Consider the following 21,279-nt stretch of genomic DNA (forward strand, 5'->3'; position numbering starts at 1 on the left):
AGGGGAGAGAATCTCCTTCCAGAAACACAGGCTGGGTAAAGGCACTCCCTGGAAGGCAAGCTAGGCCCCATCGCTACTAAAGGGACAGACACCTTCCAGCAATCCCACTGCAGAGAGGTTTGTAAGACACAGACTTTGCAGACCTATGGGTGCAAGGACTACACATCACTGAAAACCACTGGAATTTTATCTGGCGGTAAAGTATTTTTACTACAGAAGAGAGTGAATAAAGTGTGTCTCCAGGCTTCTTTGTAATTATACCTCCTAGCTAATACCTTGGGATTACGCTAACCTCCCAGGAAGATGTGGATGTTCTTATCTTGCATTCTTGCTTGCTTAGGTGTCCTATAGAAGGAACTTCCATTATGATCGTGGCATTCGAACGCCTTTGCTGGCACCTGCATGTCTTAGATTTCAGTAAAGAAAGAATAGAACACCTTCAGAAATAGCTCCAACTGGGTCCTAAATAATCCTTATGGAACAGAAATAATGCTGCTGGGGTTCTGACATACCAGTCAAAGCTTTAAAAAATTATCTATTCAATTACATTGTTTACTAACAAACTGTCGTCACTATATGCTACATTAAGAGTTTATCAGGGGGTTTTTTTAATCTTTTTGGTCTAGAAATTAGAATTTCAAACTTACCACATGATCATAGTTACTAACTTCATTACAATCTCATTCAGGATGTTGAAGAAATCCACCATCATCTTGGCCTGTTCTCCCATTTTCCCCATGGCAATGCCAAAAGCAATGAAGAATCCTATCAAACCTATCGGGAAAAAATTGCAAGAGAAGAAAAGCGCAAGTTAAACCAAGTTTTAGGAAGTATTTGCACATAGTCAACGTCTCGATACTACCTGCTAATGCAGTTTTTGGAACAATGGTGTATTACTGATCTCCTGGAACTTCTTAATATGCACTCACTCTCAAATTTCCTTATCATATTCAGAACACCTTTTAGTCTTCAATATTTCACTAAATTCCAATTTCACAATCCAACTAAGTATGTTTTCCTTTTTGTCCTGAATTGATCCAATTGTCCAAAAAATACCTATAATCACAAGTATCAAAAAAATACCATAACCTGCTCAGTGCCACGCGCCTGTCAGAATCCTCATAGCCCCTGGCAGATGAGAGAGGCAACACAGCACCACATCATGACTCTTTTTTGTTGCTCAAACAGTCGCTAGAGACCAAGACCATTTCTCTCAAGCTTTACAAAAGTCCCCTGACAGATTCAACCTATAGACTAGCCAGTCCTAAGCACAAGAGAAAGGCAAAAGCAGCCCCAGAATATAACTTCTGCAGGGCAAGTGTACTCCAGGGAGATGAAGAAGCTGGGAGTGGGAGGAGAAGGTGGGCTTTGCCCTTTAAGCTAAACGACAGAACTGCCATTAAACAGACTAACCTCAATGAAACCCAGCTATCAGTGGATACATAATCATAGGTTTCCATACAAGTAACATTTGGCTCCTAACTTTAAATGCTGAGGTGTGAAAATCTGTATTATTGAGCCATCGGTATGAAAATACAACTGAATGCATCTGCCATGTATTGCTCTGGAGCTGTGTGTCCAGTGCTAACCTTCCCCAACCAGCAATTGCCAGTGTCTAGAGAGGCATTATTAACTGATATTGATATTTCAGTCAAGATATGAGTTCAGTATTTCACAAATGTGTGAACTTGGCTTAGAAATTCCTAAGCAAAAACTCACCAGAACACAAAAGCATTCAAGAGAAGGGAATTCCAGCTACCAGTACTCTGGGGAAAGACAAGTTTTCCTACATCTTCACACTGGGTTTTGCAACCAGACATTTTGTTTTTAAAATTTATTTTTATTTTTAATCCGATCTTCTGGATATTAAGTCATTCTTTAGCACCAAGCTATCTTTACTGAAACACTTGAATAGGGAAGTGAAGTGCATATTTGCATGCTGCAGAGCACAGAGAAACGATGAAAAGCTTTTCAAAGACCAAGTAACTTCCTGGAGTTCAGACTCTGCATCAGAAACTGTTAGTAGGTGGTTTTGTTCGTTAATTCCAAATGAGCTGCTACATTAGTCATAGGAGTCAAGTTGGTTCATATTTGGAGGGATTTGCCTTCCTTGCAACAGTTTATGCAAGCTCGATGGCAACTCCCCAACATTTTACTTCTTCACTCAAAACTAAACCGCACCAAACCAAAAAACTCCACAACATTTGAGTCTCCTTGGTCAAAATACTACAGCAAATCCCCCACTTAGACCATGTGCTTCCTTTCCGTAGGAATTGCATTCGGCCTTCTAGCTCTCTTCTCACCCGTGACAGAGCCTGCACAGAAGTAGTCCAGCACTAAATGTAACGCATTAGAAATACTGTTTGACATTAAACATAAGCAGAGCTCCAGGAGAGAAAAAAGCAGACGAGGATAATGGGAGGAGCAATGGGCTGCTGGCTCACTCGGGGTGCAAAATGCCAACCTGCAGCTTTGAAAGCAAGTGGCTCCTCTGCCCATGGATGTTTGACGGAAGGCGACGCACAGAATGCAACAGTTCCTGGCTCCCATAAAGCGGGCTGCTTCCTGGAGAAGCAATTCAGCGCTGAGCAGCTTGCTGATGCTATCTCCCCTGCATCTAAGCAGAGCAGCCACTGCCAACCACCCGGGGAAGCTCTGCAGGAGCAGCAGCCCATCAGCTGTCAGGGGCCAGATGCCCCTAAGAAGTGATGGCCCAGTGGTGAGACCGAGCAGTGGTTTGGGTACTGCCACATACTGTCCCACTTGAAGGGTAACAGCTATGATAAAGGTGTCAACTCAGCCCTCAGGCTACAAAGCGAGGGCTCATTTGTGACTGATTTCACTCACAGGCAGAAAGCAAGAAAGCAAAGGAGGAGAACTCCTCTCCAGGCTGACAAAATGGCGAGTCTAAGCCCAGAGGAGAAAATAGAAGTGGTGTGGTGGCTCTTTGTTGCCCCACATCCCTGCCCACTCCAAAGAGGTGTTTCGGGAAGGGGTGGGAGATGGGCAGAGCCTGCGTGCCACCCCCACTTGCTGGCTTGTCCCGGCAAGATGGCATGACCGCAGTTGTTCATAAATTGCAGCTGGTAAAGGTCAGCAGTCAAGATGAAAGGAGGAGAGAGTTGTGACTCAGACATGTGTCAAGCCTTTCTGGGATTTTTCTTGGGTGGTGCGGTTCACATCCCACCTCTCACTTCAGGCTCTGCCTCAAGCCAACTGCTAGTTCATTGTGCCCGAGACACCTACTGGAAACAGCTCGGCTCTAATTCATTAGGGCATGGGTAAAGCACTGGCTCTTGAAGCTCTCCCCCACAGTTTTGCCAATATATGTTAGTAGTAGTCTAGGTAGGCTACTTCTAGGATGAAAGGTTATTTTGGGCACCTCCTATATGCTTCCTCACTGTGCTCCAATTAGAGCTGCCAATCCAGAATAATTCACTTGAGTGTTTCTGTGACTCAGTCATATTTCCAATAAGACCATTAGATTTGGATCTCAGAGAGCAATGGGCAGCCAGTAGGTGATAACGTTTGATGATTATTTGGGGAGAGCAAACTCACTGAAGAGCAGTCGAGACAACACTGGCTACCCAGCCACAGTCAAAATTGTGCCACACAAAGGATGTACACATTTGACAGGCAAAACGCTTTCCTACCCAGGACATTCATGCCATCCTTAAATTCAAGTCCTTTCTTAATGACCATCTGGGCTTCTGGTGGTGCTTCACGTGCTGTCTCGTTCATCAGAGCAAAAGCAGAGTCAGTGACATTCGGTGGTTCTTCAATGGGTGGTGGCACCAGCACCCTCTTGGTGACGGTTTGGATCTGAAGGCAATAAAAAGGAAGGATGAGAACTGGAAACAGGCTGAATGCAATCCATATGGGAGATTAGGAAATAATAATAGAAAGACTTTTCACTTTAAATTCTAGCGAACTATATTTTTCAAGGATTAGACATGCATTCCACAACCTCTTACCCCCTCTTCCAAAAATAAGTTTCTTTTTCAATAGTTCCAAGTGTCAAAAAGTCCTGGGAGTCTTCTTCATGGAGATCACTTGTTCCTTACTGCTACAGCATAACTTTTACAGAGAGTTAGCCCCTTTGTCCAGATGGTTCACAAATGGTGCTTCACAGATTGTATGTTCCGTGTTGCTACCATTTATTTAGCACCAAAAGGCAGGCACTGCTAAGATCAGTGACAGCACCAACTCTGAAGCAAGGCTTGTTGTTCAGAATGGTCTCCCCAGCTCTAGTTATCGTAGTTTGATGGTTAACTTGAATCAAAAACCTAGGATGCGACTGTGAGAGCTCAAAATGGAATACACACAGTCCTCTCGGCCCTCCAAATAAAATATTGTGACAGGTAACAGAAACGACACCAAAGCTGACAAATACCTACTAAATCAAATCTGAAAAGAAGACATCAGGATCTGAATGGTTCTGGACCCCTTCTGGCACACGAAAGGGTCAAGGAAAAGCTAGAAAGGAATGGTACCTGCATAGCTCTGCATGGGAAACTCTTTGGTTGTCCTGAAGGAACTCAACATTCCTGCATGTTTACATTTTTTCCAAGTTAAATTTTATTCAAGGGATGATGTCAACACACTATTTTTTATACGAGGTATCCGGAATATAAGAACAGAGTCACAGAAATTAAACCTAAAACACTAGACTCTAACACACTCACAAATTCCACTACAGTCATTTAAGTCAAAGGTCCTCAGCCCTTCTTTGCACAAGACCAGTCACTAAAAATGAAACAAATGTTAGACTCTGACAACATCTAAGGCCAGAAAACCATTTAAATGCCACAGTCATGTTTATAGATGACAGTCCCGTACTCTTTCGTGGCACATAAGATCTTAAGTCTCTGCCGGAATAGCAGTATTCATTATAAATTAAGACTTTCTTGCAGACCACAGAAAAATTCAAGAGACACTTAAATGCCATAATGGTCTGGATTTCAGTTTGCGAATTCACTGTCTCAAAAATTGCAAGTGAATCCCTTCCTTGCTTTGTGCCTGGTGCAAGGGGAAGCATATAAAACTCCCCCAGAGACCACAGCTACTCAGCACCACTGCTGGGCACCCTTCAGAATAATCTTTTGCAGGATTTCTGAAAAAAAATTGCTTCCTCCTAAGGCAACCAGGAAACATGGAATGTTCAAGGAGAGAACCTGTATAAAAGTAGGAAGAGAAAATATATGCTGACACCACTAAAAGCAGTTAATTTTCCTCCCAAATAAAGAGAGACACAAGTAAAGCTTAACTCCTTACCAAGGAGTTAAGGGCTAACAGAAGGCACAAGTTCCGTCTAGAAACGGGCATGACTTTACAAATTAAAGGTGGGTTTGCAGCAGAGGTTTTCATCGGCAATTAGTTTAAAATCTGATAAATTTATGCCCTGGAAAGCCAAAAAGCTCAGTAGCTTTTCTGACTGAGCTTAAAAAAAACAATCAATGGCATCAGTGATCCATAACTAGTGAAGTGACCTGAGCATTGATATGATGTACAGTGAAAAAGCAATATTAAGGTTCTAAGAAAACTATCTGAAAAGGGTACCTTTCTCTTTTCTCCTACTTTTTGGCCTTTTGTTGAGATATTTGACCACTTTCAACCAACCAGAAATGTAATTCTCCTCTCTTCCACAGCTCAAACAAGGCAGAGGAAGAAAAACCCATAAACACCCTGCTTGCCCCTCACTCAACTTTGCAAAAATGCTTTTCACATGACACGTGATATTTGGCCACCAACAGTTTGACCATCACTGACATCCCCATGATGATTTGGAAGTATTAAGAATGTTCTCTCTTCAAACCCCCAAGGACTATGTGTTTTTATGTGGAAGTCTGTGGAAGAAGCGAAGCAATCCAAGCCCTTTTGGCAGATTAGGTTGCCTTCCATTCTTTCACCCCCATGGCCTCTTCTCCCTCTCTTCACATTATTCTTGGCCAGCTTCAGCTACATGCCATTTCACACAGGAACACTTAAGAACAGTTTTTGCAACAAACCAAGGGGAAAAAAAAAATCTGTATTATTGCCAAAGAATTAAGTTGTAGGAAAAAGCAGCTTACATACAAGAAATACATTTAAGCAGAAATCAGGAAGCATGCACTTTTCATTTATTCTACCCCTTGAAGTGAAGCTGTTTTGATCAAACATTTCTGGAAAGCTTTTAGACAATCATCAGCCTCCAGATCAAGGAATGCACGGTGCAAGCATCCTTCTTTCCCAATACGCTTCAAACCTGGCCTGATGGAGCCACCTGTAGGAGGGTCAGCCACTTGACTGCGCTGTCCCCACGAAGCCTGGACTCTTAGTACAGAATTGGAATGGTGGGGTTTGGGGGGTACATTTCCACTCGCAACCAGCTGGAGTGAAGATCAGTTACGTATTATAACAGGGCATTGCGAAACCATCAGCTCTGTAACGAACTGCCAAGATCAAATTCAGCCCGGGTGAAAGATCCCATAATTCATCAGCTATTCAGCCCCAAGCCAGCATTCATGGCTGTATATACTGTGCAAAAAGCCAGCAAAAAAATTTAAGTTTACTTAATAACAAACCAAAAATAATCTTCTTAAAAAAATCTCTGTGAATTTAAATAGCTACAATATAAACCAAAGCAGCTATAAATAATGTTCTTTCATTTACCTGCTCACGACTTTAGATCTGTATTTCCCTTCGCATTACCACCTTTGTCATTCATGTAAACAATGACTTTAACTCTACAGTCAACCGTGGTGAGTAAAAAAGATGTAAAAAATATTACCAAGGAGTAGAGTGATTTACCTGCTGAAAGCATGCTTGGACTAAATTTTCAGGGAACAGGTTTCGGATCAGATCCAAGAAAGCATCCAGGCTAGATACTTCATCATTCTTCTTCCCTTGCCCAAGCTGTTTCCTGAGTTTCGGGTTCCCTGGATGGATGGCTAAAACCAAAATCACGCCCAGCACAGCAGCAATAATAGTGGTGGACATGTAGTAGACCATGGCTCTTGTACCCAACCGGCCACTTGCTTTAGCATCTAAACCAGACAGTCCTGCAAGTGTTTTATTTTAAGAAACAAACAAATATATTGAGACTCAATACCCAATTCAATAATCATCAAGTAATATCTTTTATCATTCACAAAGTTTAATGACCAGTCTACAGGTGCCTACTTTTGTCCTTGTGATATTGCCACCCCTAGACCCATTACTGAAGCTTCTCCCTCCAGTTCTGATGTGAGTAATGTCCGCTGCTACTAATTTGAAGAGAACCATTTAAGATACCCCCCAAACCACAGAGGAGGCATTGAAAAGTAGAGAAGATATCACGCCATCTTTTTTGCCTTTGATTGCCACAAGCTCATCGTGCTGTGGCTGACACCAGACCGTTAAGAAGGCTAGGGTCACAGGTGTCATGTCATCCTATTTGCAAGGTCCAGTCCAGGAATTAGGCGAAACAGCATTGTAAGAAATTTCTGATGTTTGCATGTGTTTGAAAAATAAATTTACTGGAGCACCTATGCATTAAAACCAACGAAGTTTATCAGCAATTAACTAACTCTGAAATGCACACTGCAACCGCATGACAAAAAGCAAACCAGGTGATATCTGCAGCAAGTATCTTAAAGTATTTATGGCTAATAGATCTTACCTGTGATTAAACTGGAGATAATTAGAGGGAGGATCAGCATTTTTAGCATCCTCATAAGTATATCTCCTGGAAAGGCTATTAGCATGATGACGTCAGGGTCAATAGGTGTTGCTAGACGAAGAAGACCCCCACACAGCGCACCCAAGATGACACCTGGAAGAAAAAAAAATAGAGCAGGTAGGTAACAAATACACTTGAACACACAGCGATTACCCAGAAGAACAGCTTAAGAAGAAAGAGTGACCCAAGGCAGCTGACTTTTTGTACAGAGGCAGACTTTGACAGGCTTAGCCTTTTGATTAGTAGGAGGCTGTTACCATACATCGCACGATTAAATAGAACTGGTCCTCATGTAGAATCTTCTGGCAGCTGAGCCTGCACCTAACGTACTATTCTGCTTCTGCAAACACAAATTTGGTGCAAACCACAATGTTCCTGAGGCAGGCCTCACAATACCTTCAGGGACAGTCAAATATAATTCATATCGTTGTTCTACAGATGGCAAAACTGAGGCCCCAAGACATGAAGTGATTTCTGTAAGGCCACATAGAACTGACAGAAAAGCCGGGGTCAGGACGCAGCTCTTCAAAGTACAGCTCCCAGCTTTCAGCCAGCCTAAGAAAAACCCTGCAGGAAAGCTAGAACAGGAAAAAAGGAGGAAAAAAGATTCAAGATTCATTTGGGGGGATTTGGAATTGAGTGCCTGATCTGGAATACTGCACAAATTGTTGAAAAAAATCATTGAAGATTGATTCTTAGTACTCTTTTATTATTCTGTCCCTCTGACAGTATGTATCCTGTTAACTTTCTCCAATCACAAACAGTCCCTTCCCCACTCATTTAGATTTGTACAGCGCTAACATCCAAACCCCCTGTGGGGTTTGAAGCTGTTAAAGCACAGTCTAGGGGGGGAAAAAAGGCTGTGGTTACTTTGGTCTTTGTTACATGGGCTATGTGAATGGACATTTTTATGCATTTGTTTTCCTGGTCCCAGTCCCAAGTCCTAAGTGTAATAAAATTTGCCAGCAAAGACTTGGTTGTGGTTTGCAGCTACTAATGACTCCTTGAAGAATTGGTTTGATACAATGGAAAATATATGTGTATTTAAAACGTTTTCTCGAACCACATTGGGCACCTTCTAAGGCAAACACTGTCTAAACACTGCAGCAGTACAGGTTCTGTAGGCTGAAAAATATGGATGTGAAATTTGCAGCTCAAGACCAGCTGCAGCTGGTCTTTCAAAGGCTCACAAAGCAGAGTATGTCTATGAATTTGATGCATTTGGCTTTCAGGCTTTCAGTGAAAAAGAAACAGGCAAACAGCCAGTGAACCACAATAAAATGTCAAACTGTTCCATATTTGGAAGCTGCTAAAGCCAGAGGCAACGTTCGGGATGAGATCATGGAGTGCTGGCTTACAGCTACAGAGAGGGGGAGAAACTTTAAAAACGGTGGGCCAGGAACTGCGAGATAGAAGATGAAGGAAAGGGAATTTTGAAGAGTTTGTCTCTTCTTTTTTTTTTTTTCCAAATCATTGAGAGAAAAAACGCGCAGTGCATTTACTTCTCCTGAATGACACAGATCCAACAGGCCTTGGGACTCCGACGGCTTGATGCTCTCTCGATGCGCAGGTGGGGATCAGCTGTGTCCCTCAGGGGTCTGCCCTGGGACCAGCGCTGTGCAATATTTTCATCCATCACGCAGCGGGATCGAGAGCTGTACCAGGAACTCCCTGCCCACCTGAACTGAAGCAACAACGCTTCTCGGCGCCGTATTCACTCTTCGCCTGGAACAGCTGCTGACCCCAAACACAGACACCCGCGGAGCAGCCCCTGTCCTTACCGAACACGGTGAGAGTCAGGAGCAGGTTCCTGTGGAGGGACTGGCAGAACTGCACACACACGTTGCTGGACCTGTGCTCCGCTGGACTCAAATGACTTTCATGCATCCGCACTTCTACTTGCTTAGGCATATTGTTGGCACTAGAATAGAAAAAATGAAAATCAAGTCAAAGTTACAGCACAAGACGCCAAAAGCGAGAGGAAAGTCTGGATTACTTCCATCATGTGCAACTGGGGAAGGTGACGCGTGTTTCACTGCTCCCCACGCTGCACAAACACTGTTTATTGGCTGCTCTGAAGAAGTCTCTGAAATGGCAATGGTTTGGTCTCCTAGAGGTGTACACTTTAAGGTATTTTTTGCAGTTATCTCTCAAACAGCGGAGATGTAAATAGAATTAATTCACTAGACACATATCTCAACTGTTTAATGGACTAAACTACTGGTCTCGAGCTGGAAAATTCAGTTTCCCCAAAGATCACGGCTGCCTACTGAAGTAGGAGAGATGGCTGAAGAACAAGGTTTCTGTTAGCAGGAAAATGCAGATTTCAATATCAGTTCAGAAAAAGACTTTAAAAATTAGGGTTTATTTGCAAAATTCCATAATATTTTGCTTAATCTTCCCAAATCATTTCATTTCGACATTAACATTTTATTGTAATATAATCAAAATGCTGAGATCAAAAGATGCCTGAACAACCATCACTGAAAATTAGTCAGAAAACTACACGTTCCCCAAGAAAACCTTTGGTTTCACTGAACTGGCGGTGTTTAGAGGAAAAAGGTTTTTTACTAACTCTAGTTTATATTTGAGTATGTGATACGCGCATCAGTGCAGGACTTGGAAAGCTTTGCCTGTAACTTTCTCAACGCCTGAGAGATCATTAGCAATAGGCTCCCTTTTTATATACAAAATATCAACATGTACTTGAAAAAACTCTACAAAATACTACTACAAATACCACATGCAGTTTCCCTAAAAGTTAAGGCTGTCTACTTAAATATGAGAAATGGGTAAAGAATGAGTTTTTTATTATCAAGAAAATATATTTTTTGAGATCTGATCTTATGCCAGATTAGGACAAGATTTTAGAAGAAGGAAACCAATTATTCCTCAACAACAGCAGACTGAGGTCTACAGACTCAAAGCAGGTCTGAAAAGATACATAAAGTTCTGATGTTCTCAGTATTCAACCACTTCCAGGGAATCAAATAATTTTTGTATATATATAATATAGCATAGCCTGTAATCTTCATAAAATTTCTAAATAGAAAGTTAAAATTCTACCCGTAATAAGAATTCAGCCATACTGATGTAAATAGCTCCATAGCCTTTCATTCCAATAATCTGGTTGCAAAAAAGTATCACCAGGAGAAAATGCATTAGAGGATGCTATTTTTAAAAAAATATTTTACAATGGTGGTTGCCACAAAATGTACCAATGGTGGTGGAATAACAAACAAGAATATTGGTGCGTATTCTGACAGCTCAGATGTGAAGCATGCCTACTGCTTGAAGACTTAGGCATGCAAGCATCAGAGATACATAAGGATTAGCCAGGAACTAGCGTGCACAGTTATTTGAGGAATTATGAGAAAGATGAGATAGTTTTCACGCACGTGGGCCATCAAGCCATGAAATCACTGGTGCAAGCATGCCACAAAATCAAGGAACTTGGGATCTAAACTCTGCAACTGGAGATTACATCCAGTTTCACCCGCACTCTGAACACGGACATACAACTTGTTTAGACCTACTGTTTGCTACAGGTTGATTATATTTCCTCTGAACCTTTGAAATACAGACAGCTGAACGTAACTGAAAAGAACACCTCAGAGGCTCTTCCATTAGCAAATAGTTAGGCAGAACTGGAATGGATCAGTGATGTTCTACAATTTTCAGGTTTTGCTTCGGGCGAGGTTTAGTCCGGTCAGCCAAAGGAAAGCCACCTCCCTACTATGTGCCTCCTCAGCTGCGGGCTTTTTCTCTAATTCACAGGCAACACAAGCTACCCATTGCCCTAACACCACTGCTGAAATGAGTGCTCCCATGCAGCAGCAGGCATCCGGTCCTGCTCTTGTACTCAAATCTTATTTCTCTGCCCATCGCATTACACTGACTCCTTCAGGATTGTACTCAAAGTGAATTAAAGCCAACCCCACTCGATGTGCTCTGAGAAAACAGAGCTTTTACATGATAGCAACCACCCGCAAAAGTCCAGCTATGTAGATATCCAAAGAGCCTCTGAGAAGAGAAGGAAACAAGGACATAAAGCTCTTCAAAGACATTACTAAATTTCCAGGAATTTAATACCATACTGTGTGCTCCTCTCAAGCACAAAATATGGGATTTACACTGTCAAGCTCTTCAGGATTGCAAGTGAACCCCCAGCACGGTCTGAAATTCTGATTGCTGTGGGGTTTTTGAAAGAAAAATACCCAACACTAAAATACGATAACATGCGGATCTGTTACTAAAAGCCTTGACAGATAAATATCATCACATGAAGAAAAGTAGGACAAATGATAACCTAAGCATTATGCACCGTTAGCACTGCTCTTAGCAATGAGATTTTTATCATCAGACCAGACCAAAGTTTTGTTCCAGGCTTTTGAGTATGTGGCAGCGGGGAGAGAAGGGGGATCAATAGCAAAATGAAAACCTGCGAAGGGTAAAAGACGCTGCTTGTGTAGCACGTGACAAAATCTATATTTTGCACCAGAAATTTTCTGTCCAATTGCTAGAAGATGAAAATCTGTTTGCCCTCTGAATCATGGAGACAAACTTCTGTCTTACGGTCCCAGTCATCCTCCTGGCGCTGTTCCCATGCCTCTACTCGCATCTTGTACATGATGTTTAGCTCTGAAAGAACGCAGGACTTTGTGCACCTGAAACCTGCAGCCACACAAGGACGTAACTGCGAGAAGTTCCCACTGAGGTCAACGGGAGATGCCCAGATGTGAGTCAGAGCAGAATACCGGCCCTGACGGACTGGACCCGCCCTACGCCTCTGCTGTCACCAGCATTCGTGCACGCTCGCGGGCACAGCTCTCTCCATGCCACGAAGTGCACAGTGCCACAATTCAAGCACGCAAGGAAGGGACTTAAAAATGTATAAAGCGCTCTTGTGCTTCACATTGTCCTGCTGCAGGAAAAAAATAAGGCACGACAGAGTGGAGCCTGACTGCGCCCCAACTCACGGGCAGTGCTGGGACTCCAACGCGAAGCCAGACGAGTACCAACATCGCGAGCCCCTCCTCTGCAACTGAACCCCACGCAGGTAATCTCTGTGTCAATGGTACCTCTGCACAGAGGTGCCGAACGCCCAACGGTGCACAATGCCCTTTAGCAGCTGTGATCCTTCGAACACGCAAATGATTACCTTAGTTAAATAAATCACTGCTCCATGGCGCTGAGCTTCTACGGCTATTCAGACAAATGAAGCATTCCGAATGCTCGTCTGAAACCCATCAGAGCAAAACCACTTTTAGTCTGCTGAAGCCAGAACATGATAATACAAATTAATTCTGCTCGCTATTTTCTTATGTCCTAGTGACAAGCCGGCAAACGGCTAAACTCCAAAACAGGCACACAGAGAACTGTGAGAACTGAGACCTTTGAAAAAGGTAGTATTTTCTGCCAGCTACAGGTGCTCAAAAACAATGACAGCACTTATAAAAAAATGAACCAAATATCGGAAAATACATAAGCAAATGAAACAGCACATAGTGAAAGCACTTATAAAAAAAATGAACCAAATATTGGAAAATACATAAGCAAATGAAACAGCACATACCAAGACCTAGACATACGTGGTGGCTTTTGAAGGATTATGATCTTGGCCCTAGCCCAGTGTCACCTGTCCTTCTCTCTTCTGAGGTGGCACTTATCCCTACGAAAGGGGAGGAAGTCCTTTGAGCCCAGGAGATTTGATTTTCATTCACCCTAGGAGTACAGAAATGTCTCAAAGTGAACACAGTCTGTATTTCCACCAACTTCAAGCACACCCTACTCTGCCAAGGTGGTAAGCAAGTGCATTAATAGAAATTAGTATCAGAATTAAACTGCAATTTTACTGCCCTTTAAGCAAAGAAATAATCTCTTGCCTGAATTATCAAGAAGTTACCCACTTGCTCTTTCCACCACCCCCCATCCATACAATCTGCACGAGGTACAATTAAAAAAAAAAATCTGTCATACGCATTTGATTTTAGATTATCTAAATATTTGCAGTTAGTTTTGAATTTGAGAGCTACAGTGCTATATGAGATAATCTATTTATCTGCAATTTTTTAAGCTGTAGTCCGTTTGTCTTGCTGGTTGCTATGCAGAATAATGTCAAAATTCAGAAAAGCAATTTACTAAAACACCAAGGTCCCCAGGATCTTTTGTTCCTACTTCTTCAAGGTGTTTTCCTTAGGTTTTATTTCACGTCCCCCTGGGAAAGTCTGCTGTTCTATTTCTCTCCAACCGCTTCTTTCTTTCTCATATTCCCACCAAAGTTTCTAGGCCTAAAAGGTGGAAAAATCTGTTTGCTTCTTTTTCTTGGTTGCAAAATATAACTCCTTTCCTCACACAAGTTAAGGGTTGAGACCTTACCCAGGGCTTGAGTGACGATGCCCTTTCGCAGACAGTTACGGGAGCATCTCTCAAATACTTACGCAGCTTGGCATAAAAACTAGAGGGAAAAAATAATCCTTCACCTAAATGAAAAATGTAGGCTAGTGAGAACAGATGCCGTGGACAGGGTAAATTAGCAGAGACCGTGTTTAATCTGTGGAAGGTATTTCACAGCTGTGCCAATTAATCAAGCAAGTAATTCTCAGGATAAAAGTCTGCTTCGGTTAGCACTGCCTGAAGATTGCATTGGCCTCCAGTTTTGGGGATGGCGAGCTGTTTAGAGCAGAGGTTCTCATTAGCATAGCAAACGGCTCTTTTAGCATAGGCCAACGAAACGGGGATAATCATATATTTGGGACCTAGCAAAACAGCTCTTGGATGTTTATTAAGGCTTATTTAGCAGAGATTTGGGGTTTCAGCAAAGCATTTAGGAAGGATTTAGGGAAATAGCATTTTCTTCCTGGAATACCATGAATAAAGCATCAGTTTATGTTTTGTGGAAATTACTCCAATCCAGGTAGCGAGAGTTATTCTTGAGAAAAAAACCTAGGACAGATCAGCTCAAGTTTCAGCTCAGGATCTCAGAACATCTCTTGAGCTTGACATTTGCTGTCAAACCAAACAGCGCTCTCCTCTGAAGCAATGAGTGAACAGCAGGCACAAACGTCAGTACTTGCTCAGCTGTTCCTAGGAGGCCTGTCCTTCTGAAGGAGAATTAAAAAATAAAAAAAAAAGATGGTGGAGGGGTGGGCGTAGGTAAAAAGTTGACTGAGCTTTCTTCACCTGAGAATAAAAAGTGAATGAGCTGCAAACGTCTTCTTGTCAACCACCTCACACCCAGGCAAGTGGTTCAGATGCAGTTGTAGCTGAAAAGTAAAGGCCAAATGGTGTAATTAAGTTTGGTGCACAGCAATCTCGGAGAATCCTCGCTGACAGAGCTCATCCCAGCAATCAGCGGGATGGCACAGGAGCAAGCAAGAGCTTCATCTGCCCCAAAGGGTATTTGTTAGCGGCAAGGCTGGGATCATGGTTCTCTCTCTTCCCCTCTCCCCGGAGGGACAGTGCAACACGGGCGTTTGGGGATCACATGCTGCATTCGTGACTGGGAGAGCGAGGATGGATCTGCTTCGCCACACACGGCCACCGCGCTCCTACCCCACACACAGGAAAGGGTCTACCCTGGTTGCCAGATAAAACCCAGGTGACTAGGAAATCTTACAGAACGGCACCAGGACGAGACGGATTTCACCAGCTGGATGGGAGAAGTCTGGACTGTGTGCCACAATTCTTGTGAAACTAGAGCATCAGCTTCCCAAGAAATTTGTAGTTTGAATTGAAATAGAGTTGTCTGCTGATTAAGTTAATTATATTAAGACAACAGCTGCTGAGCTTCTTTTGGGAGACAGCCTGGGACTGCATGGTCCCACTGTGCCATTGCGCGTGCTGTAGTGTGATGGTGTATTTTCTTATATTAGATTTAGTGGTTGTTTCTTTTTTTAAACAGTGGAGTAAAGCTCATCACATACAGCAACAATATGACTGACCATGGAGGGGAAACAGATAAAATATATCTCTTGTGCAAAGCATACATTAGCTTTGGCATCACTCCTGCTGTGTAATGACCAGTTGTTAAAAGTTACATTTTGCATCAATAAAATATTCTGGTCAGGTCTCAGCCTCTTCGCTCCCTCAAAAAAATACAAAACCAAATAGACAAAACTACTACAAACAACTGTAACACAAGCTTTAGTCTGTATTAACAAGAGGTTTATTTTAAGCCTCTTGCTGCCTCTAAGCCCTTCTATTGAATTTTAACTGCATTATGTAGGTTTTTTCTTCTTATTTGTAAGACATTAAAGAATTCTGAGTGAAGATTTAGTAATTTACCATGGAGCCTGATTTGGCCGAGGGACTGGGATTATAAACTACCCCCTGAGGCATGACTTGCCTTTTTGCAGTGGGAGAAGCACTTTTCTCCCTGGATCATTTTACAGCCATGTTCCTTCCTCTGAGTGAGCACTTCATATACATTATGAGGTTAACACAGGCATTTGATTCCGATGGGGGGCTCGAGTGCACCCTCAGTAGAGTTCGCAGATGACACGAAGCTGGCTGGGAGTGTTGATCTGCTTGAGGGTAGGAAGGCTCTACAGAGGGATCTGGATTTTATGTAGCCTTTTATAGCATATTATAAAATATAGAAAGGATTAGTCCATATGGAGAGGTTCTGAACTGAAGTTCACTTCCCATGGAGGCCTGCACCATAAAACACAGGGAGCCAACAGATCACACTGAAAACCACAGGTTGGTTTTGTTAGAAAGAATATAACTGTATTTTGCACACCTAGAAATGCTTCAGAAGTGCCTGCTAGGCAGGGAAAAAAAAACAATCAGGAAAACACCCAGGTGTCTGAAAGGAAGAGAGACGGGAATTTCTGCAGTCGACTGCAAGAAGGAGAACTGTAAGATCAACTCTCCACCCACCAGGTGGTGGGGCCAGTGGAGGAGCCACAGAGGTGTCCTTCCACCACGTAAGAGTAACCATGAGCCTGCTGGCGTTGGGACCTCGCAGAGCAGTGCCTGCGGGAGTCTCTCCCCTAGGCATAGGAAAACCCGATTTCGACACCTCCAAGAGAGCCTGTGTCAATGTCCACGCGTGAGCACGATAGCGAGCTCACTAACTGCCAGTGGCATGACAAAGTCTGACAAAGGGAGCTACTGTTCCTAAGACCAAAGCCCAGGCAGCTACACAGACCTCATGCGAGACAGGTGTCCCGGGGGCTTCCACGGTCCTGGGCAAAGCAGATCCCCAGTGCTTTACTAGGACAAGGGGTTTAGCGATGGAAAGTCTGCTTCTTGCACGAATATCTGCAAGACCCAGAGATGCTTCTTGCACCTGCACATGCTGCTCAGTCTACAAAGCAGATGGAGTGACCAAAGACTCATGTTACGCTCCTGTCCTTGCAAGCATCCCCAGGGTGAAAAAACTTGTTTGTAGGAAGACAGAATTTGTAACACAGCTCACATTTTAGTAGACAAAGAAAAAGCTTCCATAATTCTTCCTATTTGCCAAGTCATAGAATCATAGAATCACAGACTGGCCTAGGCTGGAAGGGACCTCAGAGATCATCTGGTCCAACCTCCCTGTCATGGGCAGGGACACCTCTCAACTAGATCAGGCTACTCAAGGCTCCATCCAACCTGGCCTTGAACACCTCCAGGGAGGGGGCAGCCACAACATCTCTGGGCAATTTATTCCAAAGTCTTGCTGCCCTCGTACTGAAGAATTTCTTCCCAAGATCCAGTCTAAATCTGTGCTCCTTCAACTTAACCCCATTTCCCCTTGTCCTATCATTTGACACTCTTGTAAAAAGTCCCTCCCCAGCCTTCCTGTAGGTTCCCTTCAGGTATTAGAAGGCAGCTATTAGGTCCCCTGATTCGTATCAGTAGCGACTCTGAACATTTGAATTTGGCACTGACATATTTATGTGATGCTCTGGCTCTGTTCACTGTCTCTGCTCTCCCGATCCCAAATCTCAAGCCTCATCAGTCTAACAAAGCAAATCCTGCTGTGACGTGGTAAAGATTCAGATTTACTCTATATTTCAGACCTTGAAGGGATATAAGTTTTTTATAAAAGGAGGGCTGCTGCTTTTTTTCTTGTTTGGAATAAACAAGGCACATTTCTATCTGTAGGGATTATATTCAATTGCATTGAATAACTGTATTCAATCACTCAAAATCCAAAGCAAGAAAGTATGTTTTAAACCATGCAGTATAATACCTACCATAAAGATTGATTAGTTATGTAATGATGCACATATGGAATATCTTTAACTGTCAATTTTCTGATAGGGCTTTACAGTGGTGGAACAACCTGGAAATTTGCACGCTTCATCACCCCAGGATTATGTACTGAGGCTGAGATGAAAAGTAATAGAATTAAGGATGAATCATACTATTATTATTATGGCAAAGGATATAATAACAATGTGTTCTGCAGAAAAAAAAAATTATCTACTTATATTCTCTGAAACTCAGAGACAAGTAAAATCATGATTTTGCATTTGCTTCTACCCAGGGTGTGCCAGGTAGCACAAAGAAAAAGGCTGTGGGGGATTGGGGATTAACGTAGTTTTCTAGGACACTGAGCAAAGATTAAGCCAGTGAGAAGATCAGAAACGTTGCACCTCCTAGACATGCTGGGTAGGGACAAGAAGTGCGTGGGTCTTTTAACATAATTCAGAGTAGTTCACAGAAAGGCAGATCTAACAGCGAACTCTGATTGAGATAAGTAGTAAGAATTTTGTTATGACAATAGGAAACAAAAGGCAAGTTCTCTTACGACTGCCTGAGTGACAGCTCTTGAAAAACCTTTTCGCGCAGTAAATTCTCACAGGTTGGTCACTGAAAGCACGTACAGCAGTGATTTGGGACCACATCTCTTGCACAGAGCCCGTTTCTAGCAGCCACATAAACCCCCTTGGCTGAACTGGTACAGCAGAGCCCTGCAATTAAGTCTGAGTAAATCTGAACACAATTATTAGCGTTCACCCAGGCACCGTCAGGGGTAGAAAGACCCAATCACGATTGCTCTATTTTAGTCTCACCACATCTGTATATTAAACATTTATTAACACAAGTATGAAGTGTGTCCACGAGCAGAAAAAACATAAGGAATGAGAAAAACCCTCCTTGTGTGTCCCATAATGGCTGCTGCCCTGGGTATCCACTTTGGAAGTTTCCTACAGCTTTAATAGCAGCATGGAAGCATCCATCATTTTCATGAGGACTCTCATTAACGATGTGCTGTCATGAATTGCTCTAAACTTACAGGTGATTTCAAGAAATACGGGTCCAAAGCACCTTTCAGCTGGAAACAGTGACCACATATGATACTGCTTTAACCTGCAAAAAGAAGTTCTCTCTCATACTAAGTTTTAATCTTTCTTGCCCAATATGGTCTAGAAACTACGTAACAAACAGTTGCTTCTCAAAGTGGTAAAAATCCCTACAAACTGAAATTGGGGGTTTTTTTGTAAGAAGTGACTGGATAATGCTGGGTTTGCTGTACACATTCAATCGGAAAAATCAATATGCAAAAAAAAATAAAAATCAGAGTTCCTCGCTGACATCCAGTGGCTGAAGTCTGAGATAGCTGACCCTTCACATTTTCGGAATTTTCCTCTAAACTCTGCAAAGGGCACAAACAGATCCAAGTTTGTCTAGATTTCAGATAACTTTAATAAAACCCAACCAATTCGCTAAAGAATGCATTCAGTTCCACGGGATGCTTGTTAACGAGCCAGAATGTAACACTGAATCCAGCACTAATTCTGTTCTAAACCACGTAGTGCTTCCTGTGAGGAGAACGTCTCTCCCAGAAAGTAATGTGGATAGAGTCACAAACTGTTTGCACGAAGAGCAGCTGCTAAGGAGACAAGAAAAAAGTTGAACATCGATGCAGAAAACATCAGCATTTGGATTCCTGTACAGAAACTCAAAGTCCCAGTTTGCTCCCATGTACCTTAACAGATGTTAATTCTCCTTCGACTATAGACAGTATTTCTCAGCCATTCTTCGAAACTCAACTTACAAGGAAACTCTGAACAACCACAAAGTTAATTTACCACTGCAATCTCTGATTGCCAGAAACCTCTGTCAAAGTGCAGAGGTCTTGTAGCACAACATGATAAACAGGCTGTATTTGTTCACCACCACCACATTAACTCACGAGCTGAAAAACAAAAAAAAAAGACATTTTAAGCTTTTTCTCTCACCATACAACATACTCTATCTTAATATGGACCCTGTTCAAGAAACTATTCTAGTCATTCTTTTCTCTTACTCGGTTTTTTTGTGTTTTGTTTTGTTTTGTTTTCCTCCAGAGTCCCTGCTTCTCTTTTTATGCCAATACACTTTTATTAGAGCCAGACAGAATCACAACTACTGCTCTGACAAAATTGCTTTGGCCAAATTCTGCTCACGTGGCTTGAAAACAGTCTCAATAAAAATCACTTATGCTGGGTCGTGAAAAAGCAAAGAAACTTATTTTTGAAGATATAGTGACTTCCTGCAGTACGTTACAGAGATTACAGAAATGAAGTGTAGCATGATAGAATCCCTCGTGACACGCTCCTTTTCGCTGCACAGCTCAGCATGCTCCTCGGAGCAGCATTTCTGCTCACATACAGCAAGCTTTGAGGAGTGCATGCCATCTGCTGGAACCAAAAAGACTTCTTACAGAGGAAATCCGAAAAGGCAGCAGTAATTTTCACCCGGTGTAAAGCAGCTTCTTCATTGTCTCATGTGCCTTTGTAATCAGGGTTTCGAGCCTTTTTCTCGTACTTTAAACCAAACGAAAAACAATAGTAAACACATGGCTCCACATTCATAGGAAAGGAAGGGAAAGTTTCGTATTCATGTAGACTAAGAATTTATTCTAGTAGCTGCATGAAATGGAGTGGACATTCAGCTAAATAGGTTGCTCTGGTGATGTGCTCATACCTGTGGGAGATGCCTGCTAGGAAACTGCACACAGAGAACCAAAAGTGTTAAGATAGGAGCTTATAAATATGAGACAGGTTTCACAAAGAAGTGTGTATTTAGGCTTACAGGCCTGAAGCTGGATGATTGGGTCATTTTCCACCTTATATATTATACATGTGATGCCCTCAGGGCACGCACCACTCTGACCTGATGTGTCTTTGTCTCCCCCTGGTCCGCTTACAGCTTTGGAGCAGCTCAGATATTGCCCTGTGAGTGGCCAGAGGTCATTGCTCAGCAAGTGGCTCCCATGACCCTACGCAATTCAGCCACTGCACCCTTCCCGTGGCACAGGTCACGCCGTGTGCCAAAACACACAAGTGCCCTTTACAACATTCATACGAGCACTGTGGCCACCGCCAGCACTCGGGTAAAAACCACTTCCTCGGACTGCATGGGAGCCGCACGTGGAAAATTTCAAGCCATTGCTTCCCTTACAATAATTATTAAATTTTTTAAGTTCACTTCACCTTTCAAGGGGTACAAGTACCGTCTGTTTCAACTGGTTGCAGTAAACGCTTCCTGCCACGTGCAGTAAAGATTAAGTCCACGTGGAATAAAACTGCCTTCAGCTTTCCTGGTGTGGTATGAAGTTTTACTTCTAGCAGTCTTCAGAAAGGTTTTGCCCAGCAGTT

The 21,279-nt window shown here is 42.7% G+C and overlaps 1 protein-coding gene across 1 annotated transcript in view; it reads right to left on the reverse strand.

Annotated features, from left to right (window-relative positions):
• SLC1A2 (solute carrier family 1 (glial high affinity glutamate transporter), member 2) overlaps positions 1-9,610 on the reverse strand; it is a 27,453-nt gene extending 17,843 nt beyond the window's left edge. Inside the window, exons 1-5 of the mRNA XM_009873795.1 lie at positions 9,481-9,610; positions 7,640-7,792; positions 6,790-7,040; positions 3,654-3,822; positions 648-774 (exon numbers count right to left, since the gene is read on the reverse strand). Coding sequence (XP_009872097.1) covers positions 648-774; positions 3,654-3,822; positions 6,790-7,040; positions 7,640-7,792; positions 9,481-9,610 — 830 coding nt within the window. The remainder of the gene's footprint in view (positions 1-647; positions 775-3,653; positions 3,823-6,789; positions 7,041-7,639; positions 7,793-9,480) is intronic.
• Positions 9,611-21,279: the final 11,669 nt, after the last annotated feature.

Source organism: Apaloderma vittatum, unplaced genomic scaffold (assembly GCF_000703405.1).
Source record: "Apaloderma vittatum isolate BGI_N311 unplaced genomic scaffold, ASM70340v1 scaffold4927, whole genome shotgun sequence".
In the NCBI taxonomy this organism is placed as follows: domain Eukaryota; kingdom Metazoa; phylum Chordata; class Aves; order Trogoniformes; family Trogonidae; genus Apaloderma; species Apaloderma vittatum.